Source organism: Pseudopipra pipra, chromosome 3, assembly GCF_036250125.1.
Source record: "Pseudopipra pipra isolate bDixPip1 chromosome 3, bDixPip1.hap1, whole genome shotgun sequence".
Lineage (NCBI taxonomy): Eukaryota > Metazoa > Chordata > Aves > Passeriformes > Pipridae > Pseudopipra > Pseudopipra pipra.
The window spans coordinates 6246617-6269820 of record NC_087551.1 but is presented as its reverse complement, the minus strand read 5'-3'; the positions used below and the strand labels follow the sequence as shown (position 1 = coordinate 6269820).

The 23204-nt window shown below is 37.2% G+C and overlaps 1 protein-coding gene across 7 annotated transcripts in view; it reads left to right on the top strand.

Moving 5' to 3' along the window:
• The window catches only part of TASP1 (taspase 1), a 78706-nt gene that overhangs the window by 20806 nt on the left and 34696 nt on the right, over positions 1 to 23204 (top strand). For 5 of the 7 annotated variants that reach the window (XM_064647557.1, XM_064647558.1, XM_064647560.1 and 2 more), the window contains exons 7-10: positions 46 to 125; positions 10360 to 10466; positions 17274 to 17393; positions 18314 to 18392. In XM_064647557.1, coding sequence (XP_064503627.1) covers positions 46 to 125; positions 10360 to 10466; positions 17274 to 17393; positions 18314 to 18392 — 386 coding nt within the window. The remainder of the gene's footprint in view (positions 1 to 45; positions 126 to 10359; positions 10467 to 17273; positions 17394 to 18313; positions 18393 to 23204) is intronic. The other 2 variants (XM_064647559.1, XM_064647562.1) reach the window with 2 other exon arrangements.

The window sequence follows — 23204 nt, the reverse complement described above, 5'->3', positions numbered from 1 at the left end:
TTTGTTACATGGCTTTGTTTAAACTCCCTCTTCTGTGTCTCCTAGCTTTTTAGTTGGTGAAGGAGCTTACAGATGGGCAGTTGATCACGGGATACCCGCATGTCCTCCAGGTATCATGGCTACAAGTGAGTAAACTGGTGGTGTCAGTAGGAAGAACAGGACAGAGTAATTTTAGATGGTGCCTCAGCTTTTATGGTGCACATCCATTCACTGTTCCTAACATTCCACTAGCTTTGTGATGTTATGGTATATAAGGGTGGTTTAAGTTGACTAATTTAAGTATCTAAATAGAAAAAACTTTGAACTGTTACTTCAGCTGCATTTTAGCAACATATAATTGAAGTGAATCTGTGATTCTAGAACTAAATCCAATGATGGACCTATTTTTTTACCAAAATGTAGGTTCTTTAACAGCTCGGTCCTGCAGGTCTCCAGTTGTGATCCATCTTGGATCCTAAAAGCACCAGCTAGCCATGTGTCACAATTGGGCAGGTGCCAGTTTGACTCTCAGATTCTGTAGTTACACCCATCTCTGAGTCTTTGTCCAGAACTGCTCTGGTCTAAACAGGCTGTCAAATTAATTTGCCTTTTTTTTTTAACCTAGATAGGCCTCACTATATGATGGAATAACCCAGCCCAGAAAACAGACTTGGATTGTGCTGTATATTAGTAGTAGCCTCTTAGGAGAGCTTTTTGTCTTAAAATAAAAGAAGTGATTATACACCATCTATAAACTAGGCTACAAATCAGTGCACTTACCCATGGAAAGGAGGATGTGGCTCCCCTTCCTTCCCTTTTCCAGCCCCCCTGCCTTTTGGAAAGTGCTGTTACTACTCTGTAGTTTGTTGCAGGGGTGAATGTGCCCTGTGCTGCCTGTTGAGGTTATGCAGGAAAAATCAGAGGCCATTACCAAAAGGAGGAGGACACAGAAGATTACAGAATGTTTCTTTATTTTACAGTAAACACTATTACTACTTAAAACAGTTGACTGGTCCCTAAGTCAGAGACTGAAGCCTAGAACTCCCATTAAGCCTTTTTTTGGGTCTAATTCTAAATGTAGATAAATATCTAGAAATTCCAGTTCAGAGTTGCTAATACTCAATGCTTAAGTGTAACCCCTGAAACAGTGGCACTGTTTTACTTGATCATGCCAATTTTCATACATATTCATGGTACATTTCATTTTGAACAGAAAGGTTTCATTTCTGGCTCCACATGACTGAAACTTTTGCCCTATCCATGTGCTGTCCAAAACAGCATTTGCAGAACAACTGTTGGGATCAGTTAAGCAGAACATCTTTATTTCTATGGCTTTAGAAAAAGTAAAAACACTTAAAGCTTTGGGATTTTTGTGTTTGTTTTGTTTGTTTTTTTTTTTTTTTTGCTTTGTAGGAAAGTAGTATAGGAGATGCTTTAGAAAGGAGATCTCCTAACTAATTCTGTTTGCATGCACAAGTCTCCATTGTTTCTAGTACCAATGTGTTTCTGTTGTGACAGAGATGATTAGGTTGTGACATTAATTGCCAGATGATGCCTTTCCTAGTTAAAATGTACCCTGGTCAGAGCAAATCTACATGTTGCATCTTAAAAATAACAATGACTACTGCTACTTCAGTTTGGCTGATCCAGACTATGAATTTTTGTTGGAGAAACATTAGAAGAATAACCAAGCTCCAAAATACCACTTTTTTTTTTTTTTTTTGTCTACTCAGTGCATTCAGCATACTTCTATTTAACAAAACAATTTGCATCACAACAGTTGAAACAACTAGGACTGACAAGTTAATTTTGCAGTATAATCGTTAATGGTAGTGTTTCTTGTTTCTTTTCTTTTGAAAAAAACAACAGAGCAGCAAGACAGAGCAAACAGAAACGTGAAAAATCATTTGTAGAAAATGTTATGATGGTTTTCATCCCAATCCTTAGCAAAGCTAGTTTTGTGTCACATTGACCTCTGGTCAGTGGGACTGGAAAGTAATCACGTGTGACAACATGGGATTGTCAGAGCTGAAAAATTGGAAACTCTCTCACAGGTTACATGTAAGAAAGCTAAAGATTTACCCAGTGTGACCATGGAAGGGATGGTTAGATACCTTAAGAAACAATTAAAGAGAGTGTTGTTTCCAAGCAACCACAAAGAGATGTCATCTGAAGCGAGCTGTTGTGTTAAATAAGGTAACAAACTTCAAATGAAGGGAGACCTTTTGATTGTACTTGCTACAATTGCTGTGGTAGAGTTTGCATGGAGAACTGGGGGTAAATTAACTGGAAATTCCATGACTGATGAATAGCTCTGTAAAAGAAGAGCTGAACTAATTGCCAAACACCAGAAGAATACATGTAATAACTGAATTACAAAGAAACCACACCCAACCCCCCAAAACCCTAATCCAGATTTAGACGTGTTCTTACAGTACGTATTAACAGGAGGAACTAGGAGCATGTTTTGGCTCCTCTGCACGTGGAAAATATATTCTTAAAGTTGTATTATCCTGTCTCCCTTTTCCCACACCTGAGATGGGAAGAGCAATGTTCCACATGCTGTAAAGCTGGGGCTGGGGGTCGGTTTGAGGGATGGGGCTCACCCTGTTGTCAGTGACAAAGAAAGTGGCAGGATTAGCTTTGCCATCGCGCTCCATAATTCCCGCAGAACTATCATCAAAGTATCTCAGCACCGAACTGAAGCATGTTTTAAACCACTTTACTTGTTGAACTACATCAAGGTTATGTCAAGGCTCACCTGCTTTGTCTTCTCCAGTTTGCCAAGTATGTGAGGAAATGGGATTTCTACCGTCTGTAGGAATCTGGTGGCTTTCCGGTGCACGGAGTGGGTGGTTTAAAATAAAACTACACCTGAAATGTGATCTGCCTGTATTGCCCACAGCCTGCAAGGAAGCTGAATTTATTAATTCCTGCCCATACTAGAGCCTAATGCCTGCCAATACAGAGCCCATACTGGCTTATCCCAGTGCTTTGTTACCCTGTGCTAGTGAGACTGGTTTGAAAGTGTAATCTAAGTGCTAAGAGTGGAATTACAATTTAGAAATTCTAAATTACTGCATAATGCAATCTCTTACAAATATTAAAAATACACTTTAAATATGCAACATTTGAGGCACATCTTCAGCTGCCAATATCTGTGCCTGCACTAGTAATAACCAAAACACTTACCTGAAATTGTCTGTTCAACCAGTAGGAGATGCTAATTAATTGATTTGATGAATTTAATGTGGTGTAAGACAGCATCTTTTAGTGCTTACAATGTTAAGTGTTTGGAGGGAGAGAGAAGGAAGGCAACTACTCATGCAGCAAACTTGGAACTGTGGAGGTGAGTGTAAGCACTTCAGTAAATTGTTATGTAAGAACAAAAATAGCTGCAGTGGATCCACATGATTGGATAACTGGAATCCAAGAGTAGCCACAAATTATGCTTAAGGACGAATGTAAGAACAGAGCAAATATATATTCACTTCTTCTATCCCTTATGTTATCCCAGACTCTAAATTCCTGACTCCTGAGTGATTCTGGCATACGTGGAGGCAAACAGTGGCATTTTCTGCCATGAGATTGTTCCTTCCTCTTGAACCTGTATTAGTTTCAGTACCTGCAAAAAAACTAATTCTCATTACTTTAAGACTTGACGAATAAAAGCTGCAGCTTTATTGTCAGGTTTCTACTCCAAATCCTTCTTTGGTCAAGTCCTCTTATTACCTTGAATAACTTAATGTCCCCAGTAAAATCACATCTTGTTGAACAGAGTCAGTGCTACTGTCGGCTGGTTTGGAATTCCACTTGTAACAGGCCCTTTATACTCATACTTTGTTTTCATTTTTTAACCAATTGTGTGCATGCAAGGAAATTCCCTTTCATCTTATGGCTCTTGGATTCTTTAATTAGGGAGAGCCCTTTCTAGATAAGTGTCATGCAGACTGTTACACTTCTAGTGACACCCTATATCTCCCAACCCCCCAGTATTGCCTGTCTATCCTCCAAACCCCCAAAACTTGCCCCACTCCCAGTTCTCTCCTCACTTCATCACTACTGCATTAAGAAAACCATTTGCCATATTGCTGGAACTGTGCTATGGGGTCCAGTCAGTGCCTCAGGGCAGGGGCTCACACCATGTTTTGTTCCGTTGTTTTTAGGGGGAGAATGGAAGTGATCTGGAGAGAACCTCAAGGGTTTAGGGGGATTTGATTAGGAAGCTTGATTAATCTGAATACATGATGTAAATCCTCCCTGGATTTGTACATAACATTGTAGTTTCACTTGCCAATCTGAACAGCCAAGTGCAGCCAAGAGAATGGCTGTAAGTTACCCAGGAAAAAAGTTGGGCCAAAATACCTAGAAGATGCTTTGAATGAAAATTTCCATGGTGCAGGAAAGATTTCTTGATGGAAAAAAAAGATTTCTTCCAGGAGGTACTAAGAAATGGTTCATCCAGCAGCAGTTTACCCTGAGTTCTTGTTAGGAAGTACAGATCTGTAGAGCAGTGCTCTGAGAGAGGTAGCTTATTTTTTTTAATATGCTTTTGATGACAAGTGCCTTTTTTTCCCATTCATGTTGCAGTCTCTGTCGAAGTGTGACAACATGGGAAGTAGCACTAGTAGTCTTTTGGTCCCAACACAAGCCTAAGTGGTGTTAATTTGTCATTTAAAATAGCTTTGTTAAAATGAAATTTATTTTCATCTGCCTGTTTTCATTTGTGCCATTTATTTTAGCAACTGCTCAACAGAATTCTTCACAGGATCATTTGAATTCCTGTGGGTTAACTAATTTGCTAGTATATTCCTTTTTAATTTTCTTCTCTCCAATAGTTGCATTCTCTTTTAATATGGAATAGAAAGATAAAATGCAGAAAGCTTTCTGGCTCTTTCAGTTGACTCTAAGAACTGTCTGCCAGGGGGTGCTATATGATTGGTCTGCACTTTAAAGATTCAAAAATATTCGTAGCCTTTTCTTAGTATTTTCAGTTTACAGTTTGCTTTTAAACAAGGACTGCTGAACTGCTTACAGGTTGCATAATAATTTTTAATGACTGTAATAGAAACCTTGGATATGGTGTTTGTGTTCCCAGTGTAACCAGGAAGGTCTGAGTATCATCCTGAACTTGATTTGCAGTTTAGAGGTGCTAGAAATTTGTATTTGCTACTTCTATATTTGCAACTTAATTGTTCGCTTAAATATTTTCTGAATCTTTAATGTAGCCTGAAAATATGGAAGGGAATAGATGTGGTAAAAAAAGCATGGAGATTTTAAGGAAACATGGGCTTTTTCCTGAAAATGTTTTGCATTAACTTTGGGCAAGAAATGATAGTGTGTTATAATAAACAGCCTGTCAGCTACAGGCTGTTTAAAGTACACAGGGCTAGAATTAATTAGTAGATGTGTATCAATAGTACCATTATTTAAAGAAAAATAGTGCCTTAGTCTTGCATTTCAAGGACTTCATGAGCAGAACAAGTCTGATTTTCTCTCTAATAATTTTTCTCTTACCTCTGTTCTCTGGATCATTTCTGATGGGCTTTGAAAGGTGACTTAAGAAGTTCTGAAAAGCTGTGTAGAATGGGGAGTACAGTTGTCTTTCATTTACTTAGTCACTGTATCATTATCTCATAGAACTGTCAAGATTTTTGATTAAGTTTTTATTTGTATGTAGTGTAACAGTAAAAAGAGTTAAGGGAATGATCAGAGTGCCAGCAGCATTAGTACAAGAAATGAGTAGATGATGTGCAAGTTTTATATCAATCAGGTGGCACACAGATGACATCTCTGAACTGACTCAGAGACTAATGATCTGTTTCTTTTTCTTCCACTGACCTGCTTGGTGAAAATTATTTTCTCATCTCTTTCTGTTATGTGGTGATAACATTGAAAAAAGCCTGTGAAAAAGCTGCATTTATTATCTAGCCGTGCTAGTTTAGGAGATGAACCTTGTGCTAATTAACTGTGTAATGAAGGCCTTGTGGCCCTTTCTCATCAGGGTACCCAGGAATACAAAAACCTTTTGATAATGGGAACACCTGTAACAGTCTTAGCTTTGAGCACAATGTGCCTGGGAGATTTTTCTTCTGCATTTACATATAATATGTCATATTCTCAAGTGCACATTCTGACAACACATCCCATAATACCAACCTCTCCTGCAGGCCAGGGGTGTTGAGCAGGAGCTACTTCCACCTGTTCTGTGCTCAACCACTGAACATTCTCCACAGGGAGAGAATGTGGAGGACTGGGAAGGTGTTTTCGGGTCCTTGGTGATTATTCATTTGTTCTTAAAGAATCACCTCATGCTGCATTGCAGGGACATGTGATAAGTGCCATAAATGTGAGACTGAGGTGCTGAGCTTTTAATAATACTTTTGTTTAATGATATTTTAGTAGTTTGGTTAACAATGTTTAGTTCTCTTGTCAGCTGTTAAGTCTTTAATCTGAATGAGGCCTGGGCATGGCACTTTAAGATGAGCAGACAGTTATTTTGTAAAGCTATGGGATTTTTTGTCCTTTTTTTTTCTTCTTTCTCTCCTAGCAGCTCTGAAGTAGTTTTCTTTATGCCAGTGGGTGCATAAATGAGGGAGCAGGACAGAATAGCTGGTTGTATTCTGTGGCTCCCAAAACTCATCTCTTCTAAGCATGAGTTTGAGCATCCATGCTGTTACTGGGTAGGGATTACTGCCAGGGATTTTTATCTGAAAGCACTTACTTGATTTGCAACTGAACTTTTAAATTCTTGAGCACAATCAAAGAATGTTTTACTAAATACCTTTCCATAGATTTCCAACAACAATACCTCTGGGCTGTGAGTCAGTAATTTTTCAAACTAAAATTCCATCTGCTCCCTTACTTCTCTTTGTAGCTTCCTCCCCAGTCAGTAAGCTCTGCCTCTCTTACTTCCCTTTCTCCTTGGCCCCAGGTAACATCAGGCTGATGTAGCTATATTGCATTTGTTTTAGGAAAACATGCCTGTCTTCATCACTGTGTTGTGTCCCTTTCCTCTTCTCAAGCTTGGAATATGCTGTCTTGTTGGAGAAGGTGAGAGTGGTTTCTGTACTGTCATTAAGGACAAGTGAAATTTCGTAGCGTCCTTGCACCACAAAGTTGAGGTTTTGTTTTAGATTTAATGTGAATTATGAACTCAAACTGTGTGTAGGAATTTTCCTTCTCTGTGTACTACTTAATTTCAAAATAAATTTGCAGTGGGTTATTTTTCCATGTTGTGTGTGCATTGTCAACTAAGCATATTTGAATCCTGGATTGTATTTTAGTCCATGAAATGTTTTTTATTGAACTTAAAACCCCATAATATATTCTCTGTCAAGGACCAAACTTAGAGGATGTTTTCAGAAAACTCTAATTTCATCTTTCATTTGTTTAGTTTGAAGCTCACTTGGGTTTCTCAGTTTCTTTTGTCACTAGTAGAGCAAGACAAAGCAACCAGAGCGCTGCTTATTTTAGTGGCCTTTATAGTGGTTTTACATAGGTAGAACATCACAAACACAGGAATAAACTGAGGGTAGGCAGCCTTTCACTTGCTTTGGTCTTTATTCCCTTATTCTGGAGAGAAAAATTCAAATTTATGATTCAAGACATTTTATTTTTAACTGAGGTTGGGCATAACTATGTCAGAGGAAAAAATTGTTCAGTTTTGATTTATAAACTGTTCCTTTATTTCACAGTTTTTGGGGCACTTTAGAGGTATTAGCTGGTTTATCCTGCTAAGAGGAATTAATAATTACTGGTAGTAATTATTTTCTTTTTAATATCAAAAGGCCGTTACTCATCAGTCCTTGCTAAAACAAAATCTTCACCTTTCAGATGAAAGTTAATCCTAATAACTATCCTGAAGCTGAATGTAGTGTGAGCACAAGAATTACCCTTCTAGGGGATGTCTGACTAGATTGACTTTCCCTCACAGGGTGGAAAGGTCTGATAAACTGAATAAGTGAAGAGTATGAATTAATACATTTTTTGTTTAAACCTGAGATTGGTCAAATACTGGAGCAGAGACCCGGAGGAGTCGTGAAATCTCTTATCTCTGAAGATACTCAAACTTGACAGGTTTTTATGCAGTCCTTTTAAACTGGATTTGTTTTCTTGGGGCGAGATTGGACTAAACAACCTCATAAAATCTCTTCCAACCTACATCACTGTATGTTACCAGAAAACTTTTTTCATCTGCCTGTCTGACCAAGATAGATAAACTTCCTTGTTAATAGTGACCTGGTTTCTGCCCTATATTTCCCAACTTATTGATACCAGTTTGAATTAACAATACACGTTAAGAAGTTACTGTTCACAATTAGATCCTCCAAAGCAAATCTTCAGGATGTTTTTTGTTGTGGAAAAACAGAATCTTAAAGCTCAAGGTAAACTCTGAAAATTAATTGCTTAGCAAAGGACTGAGGACTTAAGTGAATGAAACAGGATAAATACTCCAAGGAGTAGTTGGAGTGGAGTTGCTAAGAGGCCTTATAGCAGCACCGTGCAGCTGGAAGAGCAGCTTGGAACTAGTCCATGTCTCCTCTACATTTTGAACTGGGGAACATGCAAATACTGCAGAAGGTTTCAGGACGCTGCTAATATTGGGTTCTGGAGTGCAAGGAAAGCTGCTCATGTTCAGGTTTGCCTGTCTGGGCTCCTGCACCCTCCTGTTTGTTTTGCCTCTCCAGATACACCTTTTTTATGACTTGGCAGGAGGCAGTGCCAGCAGCAGGTAACAGGCTTAGGCATATTTTTCCCGGTGTAATACCTGCTTTTGAGGAGGACCAAGGCCACACACCATTCCTACTCACCCACACTGTGGCTCTGCCCACAGGTATTTGCTGTGCTTGGTGAACTCACGTCAACTTAGAAGTTCTCCTGTTTAAAAATTCTGTTAAAAACAATGTCCTGGCTTGGTTTATTTGGGAAGCTTCTGTTTAACAAGTTCTCGATTCTGTGTGAGGCCTGTTATTTATTTCTCCCCACTCCCAATTAGTCCTTGACTAAAATGATTCTTTACCTGCTCCCCCTTATCAAGTGTTTGGGTTTTACCTCTTGGACCTCATTTCAAATGTAGAAATGTGTTGTCTAAAGTAGCTGCATTAATCAGCTCTGTATATTAGAACAAGTTCCTTTCTTGGTGATGGCAGATTAATATGTGTTTGCAGTTTTAAGAAACTGGTATTCATTAGGTTTTTGGAGAGAAATGCCAGCTTTCTCATTACTTTTAGGTTATGTACTTGAATAACTGTGGGTAGTTTAAGGTCCAGTTTTATATACTTAAAAACAGGTTTAAAGGAGAGTTCACTAGGCGAATTTGGCACCTGCATGGAGAAGTTTCAAAGAAGTAAAATGCTCACTGTCTGTTACTTTGAGAATTGTAAATGAAAGCTTTGTGTTCTGCTGGCTCTGCAATATTGACTTTATTCCTAGACTGTTCATGCAGCTGTTCCAGTCTTCTGAATAATAGTGATGTAGCTATATTCAGAATTTCATTTAAAATGCCATTTTTTGAAGTTTAAGTAGAAAACCTTCCTTGTGTAAGTCACAAATTCAAATTACTCTGCTCTCCCAATAGCTTGATTTGGTATGATTAAACAAGTGACAAAAGACATTTTTCCCCCATCTCTTTACAGTTTACAGAGGATGTTAAAACAATCTGTACATAATATAGAGTCAAAACTAATTTAAACTAAACGTATCAATATATGCAATTTTTTCATGAACTGAAACTTCTAAAATGGGAACATGTCATTTTGGTCTCCTAAGCATAACAATTTTATTTTTCACTCCACTTTAGAGAACACTTCCTTTCTGAATGTGGGACTTAGATGTGGAAAATACATGTTTGCCTTTTCAAGACCTAGGTGGTCTTTAGACTGTGTTGGATTATGGAACATAAAACTATTGCTAGACTATTGTGTGGCTTTAAATATATATGGGTAAGCATACACATATGCAATTAAGGTAATAAAATAGTAGCCTAAGTTTATGGATATCAGAATGAGCTCACATGGTATCTATTTACTTGTCAGCAGTCAAAAACAATAATTTTAACACAAGCCACTTATTCTGTTCCTTTCTGTGCAGTGCTGCTGCTTTGCCAAACAGAGAGATTTAGACCAGTACAGCTTCCATGTGTGTTTCTGCGAGATATTTTATTCATCACTGTTGCTCAACAATAGTAGAGCTTCTTAACTTAGGAAAAGATGTAAACATTTTGTACTGAAAATTAAATACTTAGTTGCTGGCTTTTTTATTCATGCTTTTTGCGTCAGTGAAGAAGTGGGGGATATGTCCTTCAAAATGTCAACTTATCAGTATTTGCTTAAATTAAGTAAATTTTACTTAGTTATTGCTTTTGAACTATTTTTATAGGGTTTAGTTTAGCAGCTTTTAAGAGGAACAAGAGGAAGCTGGAGTTGGCCGAAAAGGTGGAAACAGATCTCATTCAACTAAAGAAAAGAAGACAATCAAATGAAAAGGTTAGCTCCTGTTTCACATTCTGTTGTGTCATCCTAAACTTACAGCTGACTGCTAATAAATTTGTCATATATGATAAGTAAGATTAACGTAGCCTCAGAAGCCACTTCTCCTTGGCCATCCCAATGTTTAGATGATACAGTGATAACTTATTGCAATTGAAACTTTCGCTATTTTGAAAACCAAACCGTCACTTTGTACCTTTGTTTATGCTAAGAAAAATACTTTTGCTCGTTTTGAACTGGAAATATGACAAATGTAAACACAAACGGATAATTATTTACCAAAACGTTTTCTTTAGCTTGGGATCTCTGTCACTGTTTCCCACTTTTTAATGTTTCCTGAGCGCGCTGCATTATGGAGCTGGAATTGGTGAAATTTGAAATATCAGGTAGGTAAACATGTGCATCTGTGCATGCATCTAGCATTGACCTGGCCCATATTACTTGTGCTACAAAACCACCAGGATTCCCTCTGTTCCCCTCCTAGTTTGAATGTAGAGCCTTTGTTACCTGTGAGAATGTCAGTCACAGTATTTGTGTTAAATGAGTATAGCTCATTAAATTAAATGCCTGTGCTTTATTTGGGGCCTGTGGGCTTTTCAGATTGGCCACTTTGATAAGCTGTCTGACCAGTGTGTAGGTATAAATAATGTATAAATCCCAGAGAATTGACAAAAAACTGTATTCTCTGTAGTCCGTGCGAGTGCAAACTAGTGATAAATTCAGCAGTTTTCTTCTGTGTTCTTAGACTAGAAGTTCTCCCTAGCATGGTGCTAATTTTTTGATTTTCAAGGAGATAAGACCTGTAAAGAAAGTAAGGATTGCAGGGGGTGGGGGAAGTTACTTTTTTGTTTGGAATCTTCCCTGTTTACTTCACACACCTCCTTGAGAAACTAAATGTTGAAGTGTAGCTGAGGGAGGAGGGGTCTCTGTACAGTATCAATGTTCATGTAATAAGGGGCAAGTCAATGCTTGAAACAAATGCCAATGCATGAGCTTACCAACCTGCAATTTGAAATTTCAAGGGCTCCAGAGTCCTGTGCAGCACTTGTGGGAGATCCCCAAAGGCCAGTGGTGGTAGGTAAAGGAGATTATCAAATAGAGCTCTCTACTCGCTGGTAAGTAATCCAGTAACACCACACACTGGGTTTGTCAGCTTGCTGGGCACATACTGTCTGTTTTCCCCTTTAGAAAATCAAATTAACAACAACAACAACAAAAAAATAGAATAATTCTCTCCAAGCTAGTGGAAAAAGGTCATTTAGCAAGGATGAGGCACGTGATTTGTCGTCCCAAAACTCACACTGCCAAAGCTGAACTCTTCAGAAAAGGTTTAAAAAGAATTAATTTAGAACCATTTAAATATTTGAATAATTAAAAGTCAATCTTCTTGTCAAAGCTAGCCTTTAATTGATAGATAGTCATGTAACTTTTTTATTTGCTGTTCCTCTCTGGAGCTGCAGAATGTCCTTTTCAGCAGGAGTTCAGGGCTGTTTTATTATCTAGTTTGATTCTGTGCTGCAGCTGAGCTTATGTCCCTCTGTTACCAGTACTGCAAGCTGGGAGAAGAGCAAGGTAGAAAGGATGTTAACAAAGGTGAAGTTGAAAGGAGATCATAACAAAAAGGCTGGTGTGGAGAGGTAGTGTTGCAGACCAAGACTGAAATTACTTGCAAGTTTTAGCTGCTGTTAAATGTCACCAGCTAAAAAAGAAAATACACTTTTAAAAATTAGTTTTCAATAAAACTCTCTCTCATTCAAGAAGAATGAGAGACTATTTAAATTTGTCAAAGCTTGTATGGAAAAACTTGGCAGTGTAAATTACTAAAGGACTTTTATTTCCTGACTAAATGGAATTTTCTCTTTGCTCTGTTTTTCATTGTTGACCCAATGCAGGATTTGCAGGGGGTTTGTATGATTGCACACAGGAAGATCCAGTAATAACTTCACCATTTTGAAGGTGTAAAAATTTAGACTTCAAGTCATAGAGTCTTACTCATTTACACAGTTTAGAAATAATTTTTGTGTGTGAATTAACTAAACAAACTCATAGGGGGAATGACTATGATGTGTTCATTCAGCCAGATGCCATTCTCGAGTTCTTCTCCCCAAGCACCAGTAAATACCAGAAGTAAATGTTTGTCTTCTTACTCTGAGCCTGTCTTTTACCAGAGGAAATTGTCATTGAAAAAAACTTAGAAGCGTTTGGCTAAGAGCCCTAATTTTATTTTGCCTTCTACTATTACAAACTTCTTTTACAGCTCTGCTGAAGTTACTTGTAAGAGGAGTTGTCCTCTCCTTTATTTCAATAAGTGGCACTAAGAACTTCAGTACACATGATTTTTTTGGTATAGATTAGTGTTTATAAGTTAGTATTTTATAGGCTAGTTATTTAACTCCATAAATAACATTATTTAGTTTGAGTTTTAATAAAACTGGTTTGGTTTTTATCTTGTTTAACGTATATAACCAAGTATTTGTACCCCAGTTTGAATTATATGAATGGAATCAACAGTTTCATGGTCTTCAGCTACTGTATTAAGACTGAACATGTTTAGAAAATGTTTATGTGCAGGTAATAGTAAGTGTAGCAATCAACTATGGCAGTCCTACTCTGTCTTATTTAATGTTGCATTTTGAACAGGAATTTGAATTTTATATATTTCCTATTCCTTAAAAAAGAAAGAAATTTTCCATCCCACATTCATGCTGAAATGGCCTTTGATAATAATACTTCATAGACTTCAGAAGTACACTTCAAAATCCATTTAATATGGGAAAAGAAACCTAAATACTTTTCATTCATTCTAGTGAAAACAAAACCAAACCAAAACAACAGAACTCATCTGTGGAACTATGGCATGAAATAATTCCCTCATCTTGCGTGTGGAAGTCAGACAAAATGTTCTCTTTATACACCAAACTGAGAAGCTGGGAAGGCTGGGGTTGTTCATAGAGCTTTGTATGATTAGATGATTGGGTAATAGCATATAGATGTTAATTACTTCAATCTGATTAATTTGGTATTTTGTCAGTTATACTCATAGATAAGTTTTGATGGTAATTGTTCTGGAATTCTGTGAGAAAAGGCCCTGGGTGTAGAATCTTCTGGTGGGGACTGGGTAGAGCTCTCCTAAATTGTTAATTCCTTCCTTAGGGGCTTTTATAATGATGACTGTTTATGGGGTTTTTATGTGCAGGAAAAGGGAAGGATGAGATTTCTAAAACACTTGACAGAACTCTGCATTTGTGCAGATGAGCATCTTCCTGCTTTGAATCCATGTTCTTAGCAAAGTTTGAGTATTTGGACCATGGTTTCATGAAATTAACTTCCTTTCCTGTCACAAGGTGCAAATTAATTAAGTAATGTGAGGTCTTACTTTGCACATTGACCTTTGGTTGTTTCCATGCAAAATTTTAACTACATAATAGATGATTTTTAGATTGCAATACTACATCATTAAAACCCCCAAACTGCTTTTGCAGTGGACCTGCTTGTATAAATTATTAGCTGAGGTCAGATATGGAATTCATTAGCAGATATCACCAAGTAATAATCAAGTTTCCTTAGAGAACTCAAAAAATTCTTAAATCTAAGGTGCTAAATTAATAAATCAAATACATAAAAAGATAAGGGCAAGCAAGCTGGGTCTTATTAAATACCTGTTGGACCCGTGTAAAGTTTGGGCTTATATTAGTCTTCGTGAATTGTGTTTAACATACTTGTTTTGATTATCCTGATACTGGCTTGACAGGATTATGTATTCTTCAACATCCTTATGGTCTGAAGAGATGAAATGTGTGACACTGAAAGTCTTCTCACCAGGTGTATTCTTCCTGGAACTCCTCAGGCACGTGATGCCTTTTTGTGTGGAGATACACAGGAAGTTCCTTTGTTAAATTGTGACAAACTCTTCATTTACTGGTTCAGAAGTCATAGGGTTGTTAGTACAGTTTACATATGTATTAGATTTTTAGTCCGAAACTGTAGAATTGATTTGTGATGTTACTTGTAAGTGTGTGAAGTCAGTAATGTTGAAATGGGAGCAAACAGAGTAAGTCTAGAATAGATCTGACAGTGTATTTTTCCCATGGGATATGGAGTAGAACTGGTCCCCACTGGTTTTCAGTTTGCTGAGCAAGGATAAATATAACGTCACCTGTATATCAGTGAATCTTTTTCTGAACACATAAAAAAAACCCCTAACAAAGTTATGTTACTGAGAAGGAAAATATGGAATTCCTTTGCTTGACTGATGCAGATTTACTTCAGAGGGTTGTGTGGGCCAACACAACCTTCCCTTAAAAATGCTTCCCTTAGAAAAGGTTTCCAACCTCCTTAGTTGCCCCATTTAAAAATAAAATAAACCAAAGCAAGCAAATTACCACTGAACTGATGGCACATACTGATGGGAAATAGATCTTCTTTGAAATGAAATAACGGTGAAGAAAGTTTCCATCTAGCATATACTTGTAAATGCTTGTGGATTTTTGATTAAAATATCTTTTTAAGAAAGAAATTAGTAATGGAGGTACTGAAGGCAAATATTTTGTGTGTGAGAGCTAAGGCAGAAGATGGATGGCAGATTGAGCAGATACTTTTACACATGAGGCAAAGAAGGCTGCAAACATTTTTTTCCTAGGCTGTCAGATGATATGAAAAACTTACTGCTCATCCTTCTGAGATGTATTTCTGTTCATTATAGAAGCACTAAATGTTTGATTTTAATAGGAATTAAGATTGCACAGGTGGCCTTAATTCTGGTATTTCCTAACTTTGACAGGCTTGATTTTCATATCTGTAGTTGTCTATTAATCAAGTTTCTCGTTGAGGGTATAACTTCCTTTGATAAAAGGGGGCAGGGGAGGGACAACAAAACCTGTATCATATTAGTAGTTCTTCTCTATGTAGAAATTATAGGAGAATTCACATAGGGAAAAGCTTTGTCCAGTCTGATCTTGAAAACCTCCCAAGGATGGGAGTCTGCACCTCCAGTGAGCAGCCTGCTCTGCTCCTTGAGAACTTTTGAATCCACTGATAAGTATTGTTCAGACTGGGTTCATGTTACCTCAGTTAGGCCATGTCTGCAAGTCTCGAGAGCTGAGAAATACAGCTGCACACGAGATGTTAGGGAGGGGTTGCTTAATTTTCATTCATCTTTTCAATCAAGGGGGCATGCTCTTTCCTTATCCCCTTTGTTCCAGTCCTCAAAACTTCTTTTGCCTTTCCTTGCCCTAGTTTTTTCCTTCCTCTGCTTTTTAACTTGCTCTTCTTCCCAGTGCCAGTTAAGACCCTGGGTCTATAACTTCTCACCCCTCTTCTTTTAAGGAGTTTCTCTGCTATGCTGTTGAGACACCCATCTGCTTGTTTTAATATTCAGTATGGTCAGTGCCAAATTCTGAGAGTAGAACTTGCTAAGGAAGATCTAGATGTAGGTGCAGAGAAAAAACTTACTGTTACTCTGGATGAAAGCTGGGGATGACACTCATTCTGAGTTCCAGTTGCTTGAAAGCAATGCTGTAGTGCTGCATTGCATATTTTTCCTTTTAAGACTGACAAAGTATTAACTCAAGTGTTTTCTCTTCAGTGTGGCCAGAGTATCATCAATGTAGGAGTCCTAAAAATTCTGCTTGATAAGTGACATTGGAAATTCTAATTGATAATGGGAACTTGCTAATTTGAAGTTGAGTAGTTGGGTGTATTTTTTTTTCTTCCTCCCTCTGGATCCTAGTGCAAAAAATTCACATTTATATGAAAAGCTTGATATCCTTTGTCAAGTAAATTTATATAAGAGGCTTGAGGCTTGTGCAGCAGCAGTGTGCACCTTTGGAGTATGTGATGGCTGATGGATGAGTTTTGTTCATTGGTTTTATTTTCTGTACACTGCATGCTGTGTGTGTGGTCAGGCATGAAGTCGGGGTGCCTTGCCCTGGGTTCTGCAGAGAGGGGAGTCCAGGGAAAACCCAGGCAGAGTGGGGAAAACTGCTCCTTCTTTAAGAGTGGCTGAACATGGTGTACTGAGGAAGAGGGGAAGGGCACAAAGATCCAAGGGGAGAGAGCAGAAGTGTTTGTGGAACAGCAGACGGAGAGCTTGAGTCAGGAATGAATGCTGGAAGACCCCTGCTCCTAGGGGGGGAGATCTACCTCAGAAATGATGGTAAAGGACACTTTTTTAATGAGCAAAAGTTAAATTGTTTCACCCACTAAAGATTCCTGAACTGAGAAAAAAATCTTGGTGAAAGAATCTGACCTAGGGGAGATTTTTTCTCAAGGCTTCTGTTTATTGTTTCACTCAGAATATCAGAATTTTCTCTTTACATGGTAAACTGCTTCTTGATTTTGCTTTGGTTTTTCTTGCTGTTGTTTTGTGTGTTTGTTTTTTTAATCATACATCTTTAAAGATCAGAGCCTCTGAAAATTCCATCTTGAAGCTTTTGGGAAAGGCCTTTTGATATGAGATCTTTGGAGTAAGTTGCTGAATCACTTCTTAGCGGACAAGTGGCCACCACTAAAAAAAGGAGTATTTTTGGCACTTTTGTGAGTAAAGACAGGTGATTTAAGCATTAGATGAGTTCTGAGATGGTTATTACGTTCTTGTTACCTTCTTTTTCTTTGGGTCCTGTCTGAGGCAAGAGAGCATTTTATGAAGATTTATGGCAGCACAGCGGGTACAATGTGCATGAAAACAAATCCATTTTGTTGCTAGGCCTGTGATTGGTTTTGTCTGCTGTACTTTGCACACTCCTAAGTATCATCTGCCTCTAATATACTGTTTTTACTAGTTGTTCCTGTTTGTGTGTCCTGCAGGAGAACGACTCAGGAACGTTGGATACAGTTGGCGCAGTTGTTGTTGACCAAGAAGGAAATGTTGCTGCTGCTGTCTCCAGTGGAGGTTTAGCACTGAAGCATCCTGGAAGAGTTGGTCAGGTGATTATTAGGCAATATTTTAGTTGGTATTGACCATTCAGTGACATCCACTGAAGGCATTTTCACTTCACTGAAATGCAGTTTTTGTTCTTAGTGTCCTCCATCAGTGTAGTAAAACATTGATGGGTAAGAGGATGTTCTGTAGTGAGTTACCTTTTGCCAGAGATATTAATAAGTTAATTTCTTGGGCTTAAATACCTCCTTAATACCACAAATAGTCTCTTAAATGCTTAAGAGTCTTAAAATAAGATTTCCCTCAATATTTAGGAAAGATGTCCTAATTAATTTTTATATGATCTTGTGAATTGGTGGAAGTGGCAAAGGCATTAACACAGAAGGTATTTGCGATGTGCTACTTTCACTTATTATTGTGTTCATAAATAATTTCTATTTCTATTTATTATTAATGTTATTAATATTTATGATACTTACATTTCTTGTGTGTCACCTTACTGTTATTAGGTGAGGGAATTTTGAGGTGCATCAAAAATGTTATCCTCCGTAGCTGTACAGCTGTATTTTTGGTTAACTTTTGCCACTGTCCTAAAAGCAGTTCTCTATTGAAATGTATTTAAGAGTTTTTGGGTTTTTTGGAATAGCAGAGTGAAAGAGATTTTATATGAACAGGGATATCTGTACCCTCCTTTTCTGGTAAGTTAGGTTAAAATATCATAGATCTGTGACAAACACTCAGATCTGAAGAAGAGTAAAAGAGGATGTAGCAAAAGGGATTGGAATTGCAATACAATGATGATGTTCTTTCTTATTTTTTGTATTAATAGATTTTTCTTGGGTTTCTTTTTTTGTTGTTGTTGGTTTGAGATTTTTTGTTGTTTTGTTTTGGGTTTTTTTTAAGGAAAGGGAACAAACCACAAATCTTGCATACTTAAAATTTATGAACAATGCACTTCTTTCCTTAGGCAGCTCTTTATGGTTGTGGCTGCTGGGCTGAAAATACAGGAGCTCATACCCCTTACTCCACTGCTGTGAGTACTTCAGGTATTTACTACTTTTATAAATATTTAACAAAGTTGCTATCTTTCCATAATGTAATTAATTTGCAAATTCCAAATAAATTATTTCTGTGAATGGTGGATTCAAATATCAACGTTATTTCCAGACTATGTTCTACATTTGTATCATTCATTTGCATATAAATACATGTCAGTACTGTCTTTAAATCCAAGATGTGCTGTATTAATATATTTAGGAACCTTTCCTGTGAAGAAACCCAATATTGTGTTAAATGCAGAATTCTTCTGTGAAGCCTTCTGTAAGATAATTTGAGAGTCCTTTGGATACAGAAATGCTGCAAACAACATTTTCCCCTCCAAAATACAAAATTCCTATTTCCAGTGAATATTTAAATGAATTTGTTCATCTCTCTTTTCTTTTTAAAAGGAAAGGGAAAAGGTAAAACCAAATTATTAGAATAGTGGTCAGAGTTATCAGCTTTCAGTACAGGGAGAGGTGAAGGAAATCTGCAGAGTTCAGATTTAGGTGATGTCAGTGGCATCCCATGGGCATTGCAGAGTTAGTCCTGATACAGAAATAGTGGGGGCAGCAAGGTATCAGGGTGTAGAATTAAAATTTGAGAGGCTCAAGAGCATCAGAAATATCCTATGTTGCTTTTGGAGTCTTATACCTTTCTAATTTCCCCTGCATTTACACCTCTTGCACTATTGAAAATCTGTGTAGGTGTTCACCCTTAAGTTCAATGTCAGTCATAGCAAATATCCTTTTTAGTATTGACTCAGGGGAAAGTTCTACTGAACACAGAAGTGTCAGAAGATGATTCTACTCAAGGAATTGATTTTACTGTAATACTGATTTTAGTTTAATAAATGCTTACCTATGTATGGAAATATATCTGAATATTGGGGACCTTATTAATTAGAGAGTATAAGAGATTTTTTGTAGAAAAGCTGAGAAGGACACCTTTATTTAGTTTTTTTTAAGCTCTTCTTTACAAAGTCAGCTGGATTTGAAGTCTGTGCAAGTACTGATGCACTTGGAGGAGATGTCTGGGTTTAATGATGGCCTTAAATAGAAGCCTCCTCCTTTTTTGCTGGTACCAATTTTATATGGTGGTAAATACTTTAATGTTATACTATTTATAACTATCACACACACACACATATATATGTATGTTTATTTGGTTCACATCTTCTAGCTCCCATGACATGACCCTGATCCCAGTCCCAGTTAATTGAAGTGGCCTGCTGGTGCTCTATGAAGCGTGGCCATCTGTTTATTCCCTGATTTGAAATTCAGACTAGTGGTGTTTAATTAAACTCTTGTTTCTGGTTTTCCTTTAAAGTAAATGTGTGTATGTCTGTGAGAGAGAGAGATAGAGATAGAAATGTTTACAGGAAGTGAGAACTCCTCTGTAATCAATACCATTCTTTTTTCCATTTTCAGAAGCTCATAATGTTTTATTTTATAATGTACTTTATGTTTAGTGCAGTTTTAAAATATACTGATGCCTGACTCTTGTTTAAAATATGAACATCCAACAATGTGAACCATGAATTTAATTAAGGAGTAAAGGGATGGAAAAATTAAGTTATAGGAAAAGTTGAAAGAATGAAACTTAGTACTTGGCTGGATCATAAGAGGAGTTGGGAACGGGGCATAAACATCTGCAAATATTCAGGTGAAACTGCCATGGCTCAGCAAGAAAATGATACATTAACATACATCATTGTTAAATGACATTTTTAGAAAATAAAGGTACTGTCTAAAGTCTAGAAGATGCTTTGATTTGGAAAGCTCCAGGGCTGACAGTGCTTCCTTGGAGAAGATCACAACTGGTGTAGCTCAAATCAGACTAGACTCTATTTGTAATATGGTTATACCCTTCTCTTTAGGTTTCTAAATGAGTTTTATGTGGATATATATTTTTTAAAAAAGGCAACAAATGAAACTTGCATGTTATGTATAAGTAAAAACTGTTTTCTCTGTGCACATTCATTTCATGTGTCATTTTACACACATTTACACCTGTATGTAAAAGCATTTAAAATGTGCACATAAAGTAACAGAAATTTACAATCAGTTTGGATTTCTATGGGTTTCTCAATATAATATTGTTTTAATTTCCCATGTCTCTTCCTTTTAATTTGTCTTTAAGTGGTAAATTTGGCACAAATCTTTTTCTCCAAGAAATTCTTTTTTTATGCTCAAAGTTATTACTAGATCTTAAACCAAATAATTTAACTTCAGTATTCTTTGGGAAATAAAAATTTTCACATTTTGTGTTGGTTTAGACTTTTTAAACTGTTTTTAGTGATAGATGTGGATAGAAATTCAGTCTTTGAGAGTTAGTTCTATCAGGCTCTATAATCAATCATGGAAAGGATGTTCTTTGGTGTTAGTTTGCTACAAACAGTTTTTAAGGGGCAGGTTTTGTAAGCTGTTTTGATTCCTTACTTATGAAATTGCTCATGTCTTTGGGTCTGGAAGGTCAGCAAGAGATTGAACAGTCTGGGGTAGACCTGTGGTGTGGAGAAAGGAGAGTTTGGACTAGTAATTCGAAGGAGTACAAACTCTTGCACATGGAAATCCATGTGGAATGGCCACACTGGGTTGAACCAGAGCTCTAGGTAGTTTGGTGGCCTGTTTCAGATAGAGGGTGTTTGCAAGTCTCCAAGGAAAAGTACAGGACTGGGAAAAGCACCTCCACTGCATTATCCAAGCTTCTAGCAGTTTGTGATACTGGGAGTTTAGAAGCTGGAGATATACTTGTTTTTGACAGGTCAGGGTGACTTCTCAAGATTTCTCATTTCTTTTTGTTCTTAAAAGAACAGTTATTTAAGAAACAACTTGCAGTTATTTAAATTTTGCTGGGAATGTTTTTCTTATTCTATGGTGGTTTACCTTTGTAGAAGCTTTCTTGGAGAAGGAAAAGTGTTAGTTTAAATGCCACAGTAAAAACACAGTAGGGTTTATACTTGAATTTTTATTAATTTTGTTCTAAAATCCTTCTGTTGAAGCTTCAGTTGGAGACATGTCTTTCAATACCTGCCTCATTAAAAAAGGAGGGAGGAGGGAGAAGACATTGCCATACAACTACTTCATTTAAAGTACTTCCAAATTCCTGTAACTTTCTTTCAGTGGTTGTGTATTATTTGAAGACATTTTGGATCTTCTGCTGGCCCTGTGGCTGCTGGCAGGCTTCTGCTTCTGCCTCTTCAGGCAGGATTTGCTATTAGTTCTTATGCCTTTTAGCAAGTTGTTTCTTGAATATTTTTGGCTATTTTTGTCATGATTTTATATTGAATGTGCCAAAGGTGGTGGTTCTGAACTTGTTTGGGCATGACTTCAACTTCTTGAACGGTAATTTTATACCTCTAACAGTCACTTGGCCTTGTTGTTTAACCACACTGTCTTAGGTTTTATTTTTTTTGGCTTTTCAAAAGTTACTTCAAGGTTTATAAAATACAGGATATTGTAAAACTCATATTTTATGGTTATAGTTTAACAGGGCCTGGGACAGCTGAAGTCAAAAGATGAAGACTTTCTAAAGACAGGATGGGGGAGATGGTAGAACATAGGAATGAATATAAAGGGCCTGAAATTCAAGGTTTATTATATAACTCTCAGTCTAAAATCAGTCTCTGTGCAAACAAGTAAAATCTTTCTGATTTCTTTCTATCAACTTTTGGAGCGATTTTGACATACAAACTCTGGATTATATAAAAATTAATAATTTTTTTTAGGAAAAAAAATGACTGTGGGGCTTTGTTGGCACCCAAAGGATAAGCATTACAAGTATTCTCTAAGTGTCTCAAAACCAGTATTAAAATACAAGAAAACCAGAGAATTTTACAGTATTTTGGCATAGCCAAGACACCTGGGAAGTCTTAACTGTGACATCTAACAGCATAATACAAGTGCCATTCCATGCAAGAATGATGGTAGAGACTGAGTGAAAGCTTCTTAAATGAATGAGCAAGACCAGTGACCTTTATTAAGTGTAAATGTAAGTAACAGCTAAACTGGTTTTTGGATCAGCGTGTAGGAGAAGCCAAATCTCTGGTGTCTAAAAGCTTTTACATGCATGTGTGCACACAGACACAAACAATACAGCCTGCCCTTTAAGCACCCCACCACCTCCCCAAAAAAAGAGGCCAAACCCACACTTCTAAGGCCACTTGGAACTCTTTAGTGGCTGTTTTTCGTTGGTATATGAATGTAAACACAGGAAGATGGGTATTATTTGGAGGGAAAACATTTGTGAACAAAACCCAACCGCAGGAGAAACAATAGTCCGTTTTTTTGGCTGTACTTTAAGAAAACATTTCCTATTTTTTCCTGAACATAATAGGAATCAAAGGCTTTGTGCATATTCTTCTCATTCAAAACAATATCAAGTGTGACATTGAATCTCCTCCCCAGTTGGAATATCCGTGATGGTTGTGAATATTCATCCACTAACTGTGCCAAAAGTAATACTACTGGGGTAAGAGTCCGTGTCTTTCCTGAGAGATAAGTTGAAAAGTCATAGTTCTGTCTGGATATACAGAACCTTAACTAGAAATATAAAGATAAATACCAAAGTTACAGTAACAGCTAATGCATGAGCCTTTGAAAGGCATCTATAGGTGGAGTTTTTGAGTGGAAGTGTGGAGACTGATGTGTTGCATTCCTTTTTCTAGCTTTGCAACAGTAGGTAGTAAAAATGTACTTATCCATTCCTCGTGTGTGGGGATGTGCTTTGTGTCTAGGTATCAGTCATTAAAGTCAGCAAACCTTTAATATTGCATTTCTGAAGGCAGATGTAAGGTCTTGCATTAGTTACAAAATGCA